General features: G+C 38.3%; 1 protein-coding gene across 8 annotated transcripts in view; it reads left to right on the top strand.

Annotated features, from left to right (window-relative positions):
• DST (dystonin) overlaps positions 1–17408 on the top strand; it is a 315857-nt gene that overhangs the window by 187483 nt on the left and 110966 nt on the right. For 6 of the 8 annotated variants that reach the window (XM_076332973.1, XM_076332965.1, XM_076332968.1 and 3 more), the window contains 3 exons: positions 6839–6973; positions 9525–9613; positions 10449–10584. In XM_076332973.1, the coding sequence (XP_076189088.1) occupies positions 6839–6973; positions 9525–9613; positions 10449–10584 (360 nt within the window). Of the gene's footprint in view, positions 1–196; positions 2969–3535; positions 6740–6838; positions 6974–9524; positions 9614–10448; positions 10585–11672; positions 17274–17408 lie in introns of those variants that run through there. The other 2 variants (XM_076332971.1, XM_076332970.1) reach the window with 2 other exon arrangements.

Here is a 17408-nt window from a genome sequence, read left to right as displayed (position 1 = left end):
ATATTTGGCTAATGGTAACTTCCTGAAGCTTACTGTGTCAAGAGAAGGTGATGGTGGTGGGAACTGCTCGTCCTACTTTCTGGACATACCATATATATATGAGTAAGTATTTTCCACTCTGCTTTTCAAAGACCCTAACATGTTTCATATGCTGTATTACAAAAAGTACATTCCAACTTATCTCGTTCTTTTACAGATTTTAAAGAATAAGGAAGCATCAGTGCGTGAGGCATATTCAGATCTAATGGCACAGCAAAACAGCACAATTGATGAGAACAGAAAACTCATGGGAAAGGTAAAAACACTTGAGGAGATGTTGGAGGATATGAAGAAACAAAAATTCCTAGTGGAACAGGAGCTCCCTAAAGTGAGGGATGCTGCAGAAAAAGAGCGGAAGAAGCAGCAAAAGGACATGGAAGAGATCTGTCTTCAGAAGGCCAAGGCTGAGCAAGAGGCAAAGCAGTGTCGTATAGATCTAGAGAGCATTGAGAAAGAGAAAGCAGATGCAGAGCAGAAGTTGGAGTGTGTAAGGCAGCTCATTTTTCAGGCAGAGACTCAAAGAAGTATACTGGAAGAAAACCTCCGTGCTTTTCGAAATCAAATAGAAGAAAGCACCTTTACCAGAAGAAACCTTGAAGAGCATCTAAGGAAAAAAGATACTAATCTTCATGATTTAGAGCAACAAAAAAAAATCTTAATGCAGGAGCTGAAGGAAAAAACAGAAGGAGAGGAGAAACTTATGAAACTGATAAAGCAAATGGAACAAGATCTTGAATTTAAAGGGAATCTATCAGAAATAAAGCTGCAAGAAAAAGAGAAAACTGAAGCCAGAAGGAATGTTGTTGAAAGCAGGTACTCTGTAACTAGAGAAACTTCCCTGCCAACTTTCACGGCTGGGCAAGGCAGCCATTGTAGGACTGATTCTGAAATTACAAGTTTCCAGAAGAAGCAAGAAGCCAAAAAAGTAGAAGAGCTTAAACAGAAGATAGATGAGCTAACCCTTGCTAACAAAAAAGCTGATAAAACTATTAAAGACCTGAAATATGAGCTGAATGAAATTGAGCTTCAGAAATCATCAACAGAAGAAAAGTCTCGTTTATTAAAAGAAAAACTAGATAAAGTCAATAGTGAACTTAAATGCCTAAAAATTAAGTTGGAGGAAAAAGACCAAGTAGAGCAGGGATATTTGCAGCAGTTGAAAGAATTGGACAAGCAGCTACATAGAACCACAGATAAAGCTGAAGAGGTGATGCAAGAAGCTATAGATCTTAAGCAAATTAAGATGAACTATCAGGAGGAGCTGAAATCTGTTCTGCAAGAAAAGACACAGCTAAAGAGAGAAGTAGAGGAATTAACTAGATCACAGACAAAAACTGAAATCACTATCAAACATTTAAATTCACAAATCAGTTCTCTTCAAAAGGAGAAGCTGGCAGCTGAACACAGAACACAGTCATGCAAAGGAGAAGCTAATAATCTTCAAGACCAATATAAGAAAATTCAAGAACAGTTGCTTCAAAAAACAAAAGTAGAGAAAGAAAACCAGCAGGAAATTCAGATGCTGAAGAATGAATTAGCCAAAAGTAATCAGGTATCAGAAACATTGAAACGAAAGATAGAGGACCTTAATAAATGGAATACTGAAACAAAACTACTGATGACGCAAATTCAGTCTGAATCAGAGAAGATGACTTCAGAAAAACAAAGTATTCAGAGGAAAAATGAAGCATTAAAAGCTCTAGCAGATGGTTTCAAAGAGCAACTGCGTACAACAAATGAACAATTGCACAAGCAAACAATAATTGAGCAAGAATTCATATGTAAAATCAAAAGCCTAGAAGTTGATCTAGCAAAAACAAAAGACTTGGCTAGTGAATATAAACAAAAATGTGATAAACAAAGTGCTTCCACCCTAACCATTGACCGGGAAGTTAAAAATCTAAATGCCCAAATGAATGCTCTAACTATGGAGAAGAGAGTGAATGAGCAGAAGATACAACTGCAGCAAGCTCATATACAAGAGCTAAGTAGTAAATTAAAAAAATTACAGGATGAACTCCATCAGAAGACTCTGGATGAACAAATGGCACGCAAGAAGATGATTCTGTTTCAGGAAGAATCCATTAAGTTTAAACACTCTGCAGAGGAATTTAGGAAGAAAGTTGAAAAATTACTGGAATCCCATAGCATCACAGAAAAGGACATTTCTGGCATAAAACTAGAATGTGTTGCTCTTCAGCAGGAAAAGCATATGGCTGAGGAAAACATCATGTTGTACAAGTTACAAATGGAAGATCTGCAAGAAAGGCTTAAAAAATGTCATGAACAACTGCAGCAAGGGAAGCAGGCTGAAATGGACTATCACCAGAAGTGCAGGAAACTTGAGGAAGAATTGGAAGTGCAGAAGCGCACAGTTGAGAGCTTGAAACAGAAAATGGACCTGCAGGTCAAGGAGAGTGAACACAGGATTCTTTTGTTTCAGAATGAAGTTCAGCAAAATAATAAACTCCAAGATTCTGGATTTAAATTGAGCTGTGAGAGAAGAGGGAATGATTTCGATTACCTGAGTGACACCACAGCTAGAGAATTTGAACAGCTTCCTCCACATGCAAAACCTAGCTCACCTTTGTTAAGGCAGAAACAGGAGAGATCAGGTTTTAAATCTGGTCAAATAGAAGAAAATACATTGTATGTAAGTGCTGATGATACGATACCGAGAGAGGTGCAGTTCCAGATGTCAAGAATAAACCAATCACTAGAAGAAGATGCAAGCCCACAATCTTTTACAGAGTTTGTTTCTCAAACAAGTACGCAGTTCCAGATCACTTTTGATAAAGCAAGCCAAATCCCTGGGACATATGAAAGGGACAAATTGAGAAACAGGAACCTACGCAGTTCCAGACAAACTATTAGACATGGGGAAGACATGAAACATGATTTAGGAGTGGTAAAACTGCATCCCTTGGAGGTACACACTACGTTTTGTGAGGGTTTGCCTTCCTAGTGCTGGTTTTTACTATTCTATTTTTTTGTTTGTTTGTTTGTTTTTCATTATGCTTTATCACTATTCTGTATTTTCTCTAATGTTTCTCATGTTTGCCTTGGTGAAGGGAACCCCTTCATTCTTACATGACACAAAAAGCTTTTAATTAGATCTTTTTAGCAGGTTTGTTAATATCTAAGAAACACATTTTAAAAGTTTATATTGGAAATAGGAATTCACATACACCATTTATCACTATTGGACAAAATAAGTTTTGATTAACGGCACTAAGTTCATACAGTAACAAACAACAGTTACTGTTGCTTAGTCTAGTCATATTCCTGTTACTGAATAAATATTTGAAATGGCAAATGCACTTTAAAACTCTGGCTATCTGTATTTCTCTGCTCTCCAATGTAGTAGCAGTTCTCCTTTCCGACTTACATTCAAGTTCTCCCTTTTGTTTCTTTGGTGGAGGATTTAGGAGTGAATTATGTACAGCATAATTCTGCAGATGTATTTCTCACTGTGTCAAAAAATTCCTATTTACAGATAGCGAAGAACAAGCACTATGGCATGCATGTTGAAGTCACAACATTAAACCAAGAAAATGACAAGACTTTTGGTAATGAAGAGAGAATGTTTGAGGGATACAAAACATCCGAAGGGTTTAGGAGAGAAGACTTTGCAAAGATGAGCTCTTTCTTAGGGGAAGAGATTTTGAAAACTGTTGATGATGCTACTCAGTTGGAATATTTTACAGAGGAATATGATGATATTAAATTTCAAGGTCTCCGACATGATGTAACTGCCAGACAGTTGACCGAAGTTAAACTTTTAGACAGGCTCACGGTTGAGCAGCTCCTTTCAGGGCAGAAAACTATTGATGAGGTGCAGAAAAGTCTTGAAAAATTTTTAACTAAACCTACAGCTATAGCTGGGCTGTACCTAGAATCCAGCAAAGAGATACTCTCTTTTGCTTTAGCAGCAAAGAGAAGAATCATAGGAAAAGCATTAGCATTAGCATTTTTAGAGGCCCAAGCAGCTACCGGTTTCATCATTGATCCCACAACAGGTCAGAAATTCCCAGTTGATGATTCAGTTGTTAGAGGGCTTGCAGATAATGAATTCAAGAGTAGACTGCTTGAGGCAGAGAAAGCTGTTTTGGGCTATTGCTGTTCTGGGAAAGTGATCTCTGTGTATCAGGCTATGGAAGCTCGACTCTTAGAAAGACAAAAAGGTAAAAATATCCTTGAGGCTCAAATTGCAAGTGGGGGGGTCATTGATCCTGTAAGAAGTGTTCGTGTACCTCCAGAAACTGCCGTGCAGCTTGGCTTGCTTAATAACACAATTTTAAAATTTTTGCATGAACCTTCTAGTAATGCAAAATGTTTTCACAATCCAAATAACAGGAAAGCTATGTACTACTGTGATTTGCTGAAAATGTGTTTGTTCAGTGTAAGCAGTAAATGCTTTCTGCTTCCAGTTGGTGAAAGGAAAATAAGCAGCCCATCAGCAGAGAAAAGTCATAAAATTTCTGTAGTAGACATCAAAACAGGAGCTGAAATGACTTCATATGAGGCTTATCAAAAAAATTGTGTTGATAAAGCTACATATCTTGAGCTTTCCAAACAGGAATTTGATTGGAAGGAGTCCACATGTTTTGACTCTGATGGGAATTCTTTTCTTTTGCTTACAGATCTTAAAACCGGTGTACAGTTTAATATTGAGGAGACCTTAAATCAGGGTAGAATTGGCAGAGCATTAGTTAATAAATATAAGGAGGGTTTAATCACAGCTAATGAGTTTGGTGATATTTTAGTTAGCACTTCACAGCCAAGTAAAGATTTAAACAGTCCTATTGCAGGGTTCTGGCTTTCTGAAACCAATGAAAGAATTCCAGTTTTAAAAGCCTCACGCAAAAACTTGGTGGATAGAGTTACTGCCCTCCGGTGTCTTGAAGCTCAGGTTAGCACAGGAGGCATAATTGATCCGTTTACTGGGAAAAAGTACAGTGTTTCAGAAGCTTTGCAAAGGGAGTTAATCGATGATGGTTGTGCCAAGGAAATCCAGCAGTGTGAACTGATCTTTACTGGGATCATTCACCCTGTAAAGAACACGGTTATGTCAGCTGTTGAAGCTATGCACGTAAATGCCGTAGACAAAAAAATGGGTATGCGCTGCCTAGAGTATCAGTACTTGACTGGTGGGTTGATAGATCCGAAGTCTCATTCCAGATTAACAATGGAAGATGCAATTAAGAATGGTATTATTGATGCTGTCACAGCTACAAAGATGAAAGATGAAAAATTGTATGTTAAAGTTTTGACATGCCCCAAAACTAAGAAGAAGTTGACCTACAAAGAAGCTTTAGAGACAGCTGTTTTTGATTGCCACACTGGGCTGCGATTGTTAGAAGCAGCTCAGCCCATGAAAACGGGAATTTCCAGTCTTTACTATAATTCGTAATGGAACAAAGATATTAGTACTCATTTTGGGGCCTGCTTTAAAACCCATTCAAGTCAAGGAAAAGATCTATGATGGCCTTTATGGAAAATCGTAAATGGTGTTTTCTAATGTAATCATGAATTGCTGTAAAACTAATTGGTACAAACCACTAATTAGTATAAACCACTAAAACTGGAATTAGATATTACTTGTTACGAAGTTGAAATTTATAGATAAACTTAGGCAGATTCATAATGTCAAAATGCAGACTATGTGTTCAGTCTTTACCTGAAGGCCTTGTCTGACATTATCTACATGTAGGTAGCATAAATCAGAAGTTATACTGAAGTTGGTGAAGTTGACATTAGTGCCAAATGGGTAGATTTAGGCAAGACAAGAATCGGATTCTTATATTAAAAATTGAAAGGGATTGCCCGTTTTGCAAGTGAAGACAGTGCAGTATTTCATGTGACCTGATACTTAATTTCATATTACAAATCAGTTTGCAGATATCATTTATTTTACAAAAGTGGCAATAAAGTATACAAGGGTTAAATCTGCAGTCCAGTAAACACGTATGCGTAAGTAATTTTTCTCACACTGGTATTTCATTAATTTTAATGGGCTACTCATATCCTAATTTTTTCTCTCACTTCAGGTAACTTTTTTTTTTTTTTTAGAATTGTTTTCATGCTCTAATAGGCAAATGAATTACAATTACATATCAAATTTTTAAAAATTCCATTGAAATAAAATGTCTTCATTTTTACTTCTGATACATGGAAGGGCGTACGCGTGTTTTCTAAGTATTGATAAATTTCAAACTACTAACAGGTTGTACTACTATAAAAAGAAATATATTTTCCTGTGCAGAAAAAGATGGAAATGTCTCAGTATTTTACTTTTATTGTTTGTGTTTCTGTAGACATAAAAGCAATGTATTCTTCCTAATTGTAACTTAGTAATCCATGTGCATAGATTTCAAATTACTGATATCCTATGCTGGCTGTACATATCCACACCTGAGGGTAATGCAAAGGCAGCAATTCAAAGATACTTTATATGCAAATGTTGTTTAGATTTTATCTGCTGAGTAATGGCTGGGAAGCTATGCTTTTTCTTAATATCAATCATTTTATAATGAATGTACTTGTGTATGAATAAGCACTGTAATCATAATTACAAATCATTCGTGGAATTATTTGGTTAATGTCTATAATTATGTGGCATTTTTGTTCCTACATCAAAGTGTCATAGTAATGCATGTGGTGATAAATAAAAAGAAATCACTTTATGTTTATGTGATAATACTGCCATTGTGGTAGAATTGTGTTTCTAGGGTCGTTAATGTTAAACATTCCAACAATTTACATTTACATGTTTTTTACAATTCGCGGTGCTCATCAGAAGTCAATGGAAGAAGAAAAGAAGGAACATGTTGAGAAAGCTGGGGATTTACTGAAATGGGTGTCAAACCTCAGCAAGACACTTGGCAAAGAAGAAGGAGAAAAGGCTGAAAAGACAGATTTGCCTAAGCAGCAGGTACACAGATGTCTTTTGGTAAAATACCACTTCCTCTTTTTAGCTTTCTGTGTTGATTAAAATGAGAAAATATTCCATAAATACTTTTTTCCTCCAAATCACCATCTACATTTTACTAAAGATGTAATTTCACATTTGGTTGTGAGTGGAGGGTCGGGTAAATGAACACCAATGTTTAGGAACACAAACATGTTACTCAGGAAGAAGTGCAAGCTGCCTGGCATGTGACGTATTCTGACACTGAAAAATGTCAGTTTAGAGAAACTAGACCCTGCAGACCATAACTCAGCCTTTGCAGAGGGACAGTGCATCCTGGCAGGATGGCACTTTGTACGTCTGCCCCCTTGTCCTGAAATAGCTCAGTGAGTAAGTCTGGTAACTTCTACCCTGGCATCAGGAAGGAGAGAGTTGGCAGGAGGGGCTTGAGGGCCAGGTTTCTTTTTATTTGCTTTTAAAAAGTTATTCTGAGGGGTCCTCTTATGGGATAGTCAAGACTGCTGTCACAGGGAATACAGCAGGTGTTGACTGAGCCCTCTTTATTATCACACTAGTCCACAGGCTGCTGGAGTGGCCCATCTTGCCACCTTTGTATTGAACAGGTACATTGTCATTGTGTACAGTTGTAACTCTGACCATAAATTTCCATCTGTGAAGTTTACTATTGTTTCTAACAGCTCCCCTGCTAGGCTTGTCCCACAAAATAGCCTAGTGACACCTAAAAAGATTTCAGTAGGTGAAGGTCTGCCTGCACGCTGAACAGCAGAGGGATGGAGCAGCATCTTTTCCACATCCCTCAGTACAGGGCTGCATGTATGGTCATGCAAACATGATTTTGGCCCTCCTGGCAGCCTGTTCTTGCTTTTTTATTTTGGTCATGCATGCTGGTGCTGGTTGGAGCCACTGGAGCAGCGTGTGCATGAATCAAGCTTGCTGTTGGGCAGGTCAGCAGTCCTGCAGTCCCGATTGCCACCAGTCCCAGTGCGCTGCTTGTTCTTAGGGGACCAGTGAGTTTGTCCCCTATAGCTATAGGAGGAAGTAAGCTTGTATTGATTTGAGCACATTGTTTGGTAAATCACTAATAGTTAGGATCAAGATTTGCAAAAGCATTCAACACTGGTCTTTTTCGCCCTTGTTAATGAGAACAGTGCAAACTTTTGTCAGCGTTGGGCCAGCGCTCAACTCCTTAGAGCATCTCAGCTTACCATGGCAACTATGGCTGGCATCTTCCCCGTCCAGCCTGAGCCCTCAGCAAGTAACCTGTGAGTTAGCCGCCTCGGCTTCCTCCAGCCTGTGGGAGATGGGCGTTTGCCAAGGGTGTTTCCTTCCCTTGTGAAACGACCTGGCGAGGTAGCGTCACCTTCCAGAGGTGCCTGGTTTTGTGTCTCCACTGACTAGCACAGGTGCCTTGACAAGTTTTGTAGAAACATATAGACTAGTGATTTGATAGCTAATGTTAGCTGAAATATATTTCACAGAGTGATTTGGGGTTGCTGTGGGGTGTAGCTGTGGAGTGGGTGGAGAAGCTGGTGCTAGTAGGGGCAGGGCACACACAGCAGCCACAGTGATGCCAGTTCCCTGAGCAAAGTGGAGCTGATGACCCTACCTGCTACCTCAGCCTGCTCACATCAACTTCTTGTGTAGTGCATGGAGTGCTTGCTCTCTTGGTTTCTGTCCAAGCAGCACGAGTGGTGGGATTGTGGCTCCCGACGGTGATTGCAAAGGAAGATTCTGTTCAAGACCGTGTTCAGGCCCTTTGACGCGATGCACGCAGGGACAGAATTCATTGTGTCCAGACCCACGTCAATGCAAGGCCCAAGCACCTTGCTAGAGTTCTCTTATCACTGACATTGAACATATCTTGGGCTTGCTAATGAAGTCCTAGACTCCCCTTTGATACTTTGCCTTTATTTATCCAAAATGAGTGTTTTTCTCTGAAGAGACTGCAGGCAGTTTCTCAGAAAAGTTGAAAGATTAAATTCTTGCAAGTTCCTCTGCCAGAACAAGTGCTTTAGTGGGGATGACACAGAAATGATAGCAGGGAGAATATTTGTAAGTAATTAATTTTTTCCAAGTCTCTGATACTGCATTTGTTTCCGTCATTGAATTTCATGAAGGTTTGTGGCCTTCTGGTATGTTTGTTTTTTTTAAAGTTGTTCTCTCTCATCTTGGTGAGTAAGTTCTTGAACGTGACCATTGTACACATATCTTTATAAAGCTACTTTAAACTGTGCCAGCTATAATAAGTGATTTTAAATGATTGGTTAATTTTCAGACAAATAACTTTTTAAAATAAATTCTCTTTGTCTCACCCAATAGTTTTCTAATACAAACAGCTTATTTAACCAAAAGGCATAGCACAACAACTTATCCATATATAAATGATACAATTCTATAGTAAATATTATCGCTCTAAGAATAGCCGGTATTTAAAGAAAAAAATCAAGTTCTTATACTATTGAGTTTAGTCCCAGATAGAAATATGTTGTTTGTTTGTTTTTCTTTGTATATATGTGCATATTTAAGTCTTGAACAGAGGATGTTTATTTTTCAGATTTCCCTGGATGAAATGTCAACCAAGAAAGAACAAATAGCTGAAGCTCTGCAGACTACTCAGTCATTTTTAGCTAAGCACAGTGACAAGTATGCCATTTTTTATTTTTGAAATAATGTAAATTAATTGAATAATAAAAAGAAATCATATCCTCATCTTAACAGTTCCAATTACATGTCACATACAAATATGTCAGTTGTTTTCTTTAATTTTATAATTTTGTCTTCCCATTTGGGGAAGTTTGATGCAGTTTTAGAATCATTCAGGTTGGAAAGACCTCTAAGATTATCGAGTCCAACTGTCGACCCAACACCACCATGCCCACTAAACCATGTCCCTAAGCGCTGCATCTACATGTCTTTTAAATACTTCCAGGGATGGTGACTCAACCACTTCCCTGGGCAGCCTCTTCCAATGTTTAACCACTTTTGTTTATTTCAAGAATTTGGCTAGGTTTATATACCTCTGCTCAGCTTAAAAAACATTAGATAGTAATTTTCATTTGAAGTCAAAATAATTAACAAATTAGTAGTAAATTAGTACTTGAACTATATGTCACAAGTTTGTTTCATCTGTGTCTGAAATCAGACTGTTCACAATATTAAATTGCTGAGATATCTCATGACTCCTTGTTAGCTGTTACCTGTCTTGACTGATAATCAGTAGACAAAGGCACGTGCAAATGTTAAATGCTTTAGTGATAATTCAGCATAAATTCTAGATTAATGGAGCTTCTTTTCCTGAATGACTACAAGCAGATTGTAGCTTTCTCGAACATCCTCGTAATTAGGCTGTATTTTTTTCAGACTACTTTTACTGTTCCCCCCCCCCGCCTTTTTTTAAGTAAAGGTAGGCAGATCGCTCCCTGCAGGTTACAAATTACTCAGAGATCTCCTTCTTCCATTTTTCTTTTTTTCTTAATAGAATGACAGATGAAGAGAGAAATGAAATGGAAAAGCAAGTCAGATCCCTCCAGGAGAGCTACAGCTTGTTATCCAATGAAGCTTTGAAGCAGCTGCAGGAAGCACAGTATCTGAGTGATGAAAAGATGGAGGAAAAGGTAACAAGATTGAAACTTACATTTCAGTCTCTCTTGAGATTTACTGCATGGTTTTGGAACCACACATGATCAGTAAAAGAAGAAGGTGCAATTAACATTGTGTAAAGGGACTTGAGATTTAATTGACTGAAGGTTCTGTGTATTTGCTGTGGAATACTGTGTGTGACCTTACCTGTGCATATGAACATTCTGCTCATCAGATTTTTTGTGAAGAGTCTTAATAATGTGTGCCTTGCATGAAGAAAGATAAACAAATCATTCATCTCTTAACTCTTCTCTTAAAAGCCATTCTTTGACTGCTAGATATTTCTGTGTTTCTGCTGCAAAAATGACACCATAAAATAACATGTTAATCTCTCCCATATATCACTCAGAAATGTCCTAGAAGAGATCTACTTTCAGTTTTTCTTAAAATTTATCTGGATATGAAAATGGGAGCACATAACGTGATTGGCTCTGAGACACTACAAATACATTTGTTAATGGATCTTAATCTTAAATATGGAATTCTCAAAAATTATGTTGCAAATGAGTATTCTGATATGCACATAGAGGCAGTGTCTGTGTAATTAGTTCAAGTAATGTTGCCAAACTGACTTCATGCTTTCCATGCAAACTAAATGCAATATTTGGTGCTAGAGTATCTGAATCCATATTGTTGATAGTATATACAGAAGTGCTGTATGCTGTAAACATGAATAGCATGGTTGTTTTGAATCACATACTGTTTCTGAATATTCTAACCTTTCACAGACATTTAGAGCATGAAAATTTGCCTTTCAGGTATATGTTCTGTTGCTCACTCTGCAATCATTTCTTCTATTGTCTTTCACTAACCCTATTTATGTATGCAAAGCATAGGTTTTCAATTCACAGATGCATGTTGATTTTAAATCTTTTATCACATCGTGTGCTGTTGAATGACTGACATAGATCACTTGCGCATTTGAGCTGCTAACATTCACAGCATTCCTCCAGGCCTGGTAAGTACATGTTTTTATGCTTATCATGCATTCAAAATAAAAAAAAAAAAATTAAAATATACAGTCTGAAAATAGTGATAGCTTTTCTTTTATATTCCTTTTTAGGTGAATAAAGTCATTGCTGGTGTCATTGACCAAACGACTGGAGAAGTCCTTTCAGTCTTTCAGTCTATTTTAAAAGGTTTTATTGACTATGATACTGGAATTAGATTGCTGGAGAATCAGCTGATCCTTTCTGGAATCATTTCTCCAGAATTAGGAGTATGTTATGATTTGGAAGAAGCTAAAGCTCATGCCCTAATTGATGAGCAGACTCTGTTGCAGTTGCAGGAATTAAGTAATGCAAAGAAGCTTATTTCAGAATCATCATTATCAAATCTTCCAGTTGTATCAGCTTTAGAACAAGGTCTAATTTCAGAACCTTTGGCTATTAAAATTCTTGAGAATCAGCTTTCAAGTGGGCACTTGATTTTGCCATCTACGGGAGAAAACCTGACTTTGCAGAATGCTTTCCAGAGAAACCTGATTTCTCCAACATTATATACAAAGCTTCTGGAAAGACAAGACACGTGTAAAGATCTCATAGACCCCAACTGTGCTGAGAAGATTTCCCTTGAACAGATGGTTCATAGAAGCATAATACATGAAGAAACAGGGTTAAGACTCCTATCGGTGAAACCACAAGAAAAAGGTAGAATCACATTCAAATGTGGAAGGAAGATAACTGTTTTGAGGGCAGCCCATGAAGGACTCATCGATCGGGAAACAATGTTCAGGCTGCTGGGTGCTCAGTTAATGTCTGGAGGTATAATTGACCCTGACTCAGGGAAGCGAATGACTGTGGAAGAGGCCATGAGACAAGGGATGATAGATCAGGACACTGCTTGTGGGATCCTCACACATCAGGTTCAGACTGGTGGAATCCTTTGTCCAAATTCTGGACAACGTTTGACTGTTGATGAAGCCATACAATGCAACTTAATATCATCTACCAGTGCACTGCTGGTATTAGAAGCACAGAGAGGCTTTGTTGGACTAATTTGGCCTCACACTGGTGAAATATTCCCGATATCAACTTCTTTGCACCAAGAGATGATAACAAATGAGCTGGCATTCAAAATACTAAATGACAGACAGAAAATAGCTGCGCTTTACATTCCAGAAACTTGTGAAATAGTCAGTCTAGATAAGGCTGCACAATCGGGGATAATAGACATCAATACTCTATCTGTTTTGACCAATGTCACTTTACCAGATAAAATGCCCAGTGTAGAAGAATTAGAGTCCCCTTGTAAAAATGCTGCAAAATGGTTATCGGTGTTTGAATTCATGCCATCTGTATTTCATGACTGTGAGGAGGAACATGAAGATTCTGGCACAGAAGACCCTGTATGTCATAATTTAGATCAAGCTAAGAAATTATTCATATCTTATCTGATGGTAAATAGTTATATGGATGCAAACACTGGAGGAAGACTTTTATTATATGATGGACAACTGCAAGATGCCATCAATATGTTGCTGGAAGGTGATGGTGCTGTGTACAATGCCGATGTGTCAGAAATGGAGTTTAATAACAAATACATAAGCCTGAAAGAAATTAACCTAAAGTCGGCAGGCAGTGTGCACTTTAATAATGTCACAGGCAGTGTTCAGGGTGATCTTTCAGGTGCTGAGAATACTTCTAATAACAGGAAATTAAATCAGTGTGAAGATTTTGGGAATTACATATCTTTACAGGGAGATCATCTCCATGTGTGTAGACCAGATATTTGCAATGCTATTGGTACTGAGCAATCAGAATATACACAGAAGATGTTGTCAACTAACCCTACAGAACTTAGAAACGTAGTAAGTAGCACTCAACATTCCATGAACAGAAATGCACTCAGAGGTCTTCTGGAGGTTTCTGGGTGGACAGAACTGTGTAAGCATAACAGTCAGAAGGCAAATTCAGGAAACGTTGAAGGATATCTTCCAAATGACTCAAATTCAAATCTTATTTCAGAAACAAAGAAAGAAGAGATTTATATGGCAGACAGTCTGGGTAATGAAAACAGGAATGGTAAAACCTTACAGAATTCCTTGAGTGTGAATGATTTGTCAGATAATGAAATCTGGAGAGAGCTGGAAAGGTGCACAAAATACGGGCCTCACATATTGCAAGCTGACAATAGCAGAATGGTACTGGCTAACAGCAAGAAAGATGATTTTCAGAGGAGGCTTGGTTCATCCATCAGTGCAGATACTGAATACAGACTTCCAGAAGAATTGGGTAGTCAATGTGGTGACACACTACAGTTTGAAGATAATGAATATAGTGAGCAACCTCTACAACACTACGGTGATGTACATAACAGGCCATCCCTAGAGGATTATCTTTATGTACATGGCAGGCCATCCTTGGAGGATTGTACTGATTTGCGGAGTAAGCTGTGTGGAGACATGCACTGCAGGCCTTCATTGGATGGCGATACTGTTATACATGATGGACCATCTCTGGGGGACAGTAACAGCACAGCACAAAAGCTAGCAGTAGAAGAAAGCAATCTTACATTTCACAAGTTACTGCTGTGTGACAGTAGTTCTGACTCATCAGAAGAAGGGAGTGATGGCATCCCACAGTTTGAAAGTAACTGTTTGCAGCATGAATGTGGTGAGGTAGCCTCTGAAGATGACAGCTCTCAGTTTGATGATGATGACGATGATGCCTATGAAACACCTCAAGTTGATGATGATGACAGTGATGTCTATGATACTCCACAAATTGATGACGATGATTCCTATGGCACTCCTCAAGGTGATGATGGTTTTGACACCTTGCAGCTGGGGGATGATGATACACCAGAGACAGAATTGTCTGGAGCATCAGTTCCATTAGGTTTTCTAGAGGAGAGAGGTGGTCTAATAACCCTTAGAGAAGAGACCAGCTCTTTTCAAGAACTTGCAACTAATGCTGGAGAGGGTGTCCATGTAAATCTGACAGGTCCACCTGAGAGCATAAATATAGCTTCTGCAAGTGCTGAAACTATGGAAAGAATCCCTGAAGAGGAAAAGGAAAGAACAGGGAGCTTTGGAGAGAAGGAGCAAAAATTGCAGGTTACTCTGGAGAGTGAAGGAAGAAAGGAGGGAGGCCTTAGTTCTTTATGGAAGATCTATGAAGCAGAAGTACGAGACAGAAATGAGGAAGATGAAATGAAAGCAGAAAGTGACTCCTATGAGGATGAATCTGAAGGTACAGAAGAGGAGGAAGATTATGAGGAGGATTATGATAGTTATGATGACTCTGACACTGATTCTGACAGTGATGAAGAAATGGGTATTTTTTATTCACATCATCAATGTATAAACAAAGGTGACCAGCTGATAATTTCCTTAGGAGACACAGAAAATAGCGATGAAAATAATCAGAATATTGATGACTGTTGCTATTCTTTAGGCCACAAGACAGCATATACTTTGCAGTTCCAGTCTAGCCATGAAAATGGAAAACTATCCTCAGGAAGATGTGAATCTGCATCAGATGTTTCTGAGGAAAGATGTATTGGTCTTACATGTGCAAGCGAAGAAGACAGACAGCAGGAAACAGAAGATGAATATGGGACTTGTGTCAAAGTGTCACAAGATACTACTGAGCCTATTCAGTCTGAAAATACTTTTGACACTAAATGGACATCCTGTAAGAGTGAAGAAAAGAATAAAACACAGCTTAAAATTCCAAGTTCTCAGCTTCTTGATGATACCGTGACATCTGACATTAGTGTAACAGCCTTCCTAATTACAAAGCAAGCTACTGATGATGATGAAAGTACTCAGACAAATTTGCTTCTCTCAGAATGCTTTATCGATGGCATGAATAAAAACAATACTACCATGCCAATGTTACATTCAAATCATGGGCAAAGGCAGAGAGAAGCAGTATTTGCAGAGGAAAAAGTATTAAATGATATCACTGGTATGGAACGACTAAAGGAAAGTTCATCCCAAATGGACAATAAATTCCTTATGAATATGCCTTATATGAGTGATGGTGATAGTTCACTTAGTGACCAAGTACATCCAGTCACCGGTTGGAAGCATGGTCAAATAGGACGAGGTTTTGAAATTCTTACAGAAAATAAAAATAGAGTAAATACTATGGAGGAATGTGATATGGGGCTAAGTAAAAGTCCCATTCAGATGGAAAGCCTTGGGGAAATATTTGATGCATCAGTAATTAAAGCTGGTAGAGAAACTCCTGTTTCAAGTAAAGAAAAAGTAAATGTTGATCAAGCTTTGCTTGACATTGGAGGTGGTGCGAAATCCGATGAATTTAAGAGAGATTTTAACATTTCCGCTTCTTTAAAACAATATACAACAGACATAAAAGAAAGCAGCCATTCAGATTTGGATAAAACTGAATCCTCTTGCTTTGAGGACAGGGGAAGAGGGAAAAAGGGTATACAGAATGAAAAGGATTGTCTGCTATATACAGAAGAAATGCCTTCAAGTGAATTTAACACTTATTCTTTTCCCCCAACTGATACAGTGAAACCAAAGGAAATTAGCATAACTAAAGAAACAGGGAGAGTTATCTGTCAAAATACTGACAATGTTCTTAAAGACTTTTCAGAAAACAAGAGCAGCAATGATAGTGAATTTTCCCCAATAAAAGCAGATGCTTTAGGAAGTATTGAGGGTGCCAAAGAATCAGGGGATGGGAGTGAAGCACTACCTTCTGGGAGTCATAGCCATACCACTGATGTTTCTTCTGCAGTTCTGAGCAGCATAGGGGCTGGCTTGAATTATGGTGCCCAGAAACAACATGAAACGCTGAAAAATACAAAGGGAGAAAATTTCATAGTCAGTGAGACTTCTTCCCCTGGAAATGGTTTCAAAAAACAAATGTCCATGGAGTCATTACAAAAGGAAAGAGGACCCTGCGAAGATTTTCAAGTAAAGGAAGGTATTTCACAATTGCCAGAAATGTCTGACACACTAATGGGAGACTTAAAGAATATATTACAAAGGAAGTTGAAAATGGGACATGTTTACTGCAAGCAGGAGGGTGAACCCCTAAATTACTCTGATACCAAAATCTTAATGCAAAATTTATTTACAATGGTTAGAAGCACCCAGCTTGGGAGTGACACGTCTAGTGGATCAAATCTCAAGCAAATAAGCAATGCTGTTAGAACTGCATTAATGGTTACCACACCATGTACAGAGCCAAAGGACAGTGATGCTCTTTCATTGCTTTGGCCTGATTGCAGAAGTCCTGATCTTCTTCGTGATATTCTGAAGCAGGAATCCTGCAAGCAAAAGACGGATGATCCAGGTGAAAGGAAGAGTGAAAGAGACGTGAAAGCTCCTGTTCCAAAACTTACTACTTCTGAACTTCTGGAGATTTTTCAAATCTCACCTGGAGATGAAAGTACAAGCAAGTTAGAGGAACTGATAAGTGGTTTGCTTACGAGCTCACAGGTTGCTGGTATCACCACAGAACGTGAGGGTAAAGGCAAAGTAGATGGGCTTCATACTCTTTTCTCAACAGAACAATCAGAGTTTGGATCAGAAATTGCTAAAGAGAAAACATTGGCAGATGACGCAGCTGTTGCTTGGAAAAGTGACCAGGAGCATAGGAAGACAGACAGCCTGTTCAAAGGCTTTACTGAGCCTATTTTCAAAACAAAAGAAGCAGTCCTGGAAGACACCCCTGCTAGCATGGTAAGTAACAGCAGCTGGTATGTGCTACGTGTCCTGTGTTAAAGGAATTGCATGAATCTTTCCAAGTGCTGGAGAGAATAATTAAACTGGAAAAATGGTTGAAAAATTAAATGGTAAATTTAAAATAAATTATAA

The sequence above is a fragment of the Aptenodytes patagonicus genome, chromosome 3, assembly GCF_965638725.1.
Source record: "Aptenodytes patagonicus chromosome 3, bAptPat1.pri.cur, whole genome shotgun sequence".
Taxonomy (NCBI): domain Eukaryota; kingdom Metazoa; phylum Chordata; class Aves; order Sphenisciformes; family Spheniscidae; genus Aptenodytes; species Aptenodytes patagonicus.
This window is presented reverse-complemented; position numbering and strand designations above follow the sequence as displayed.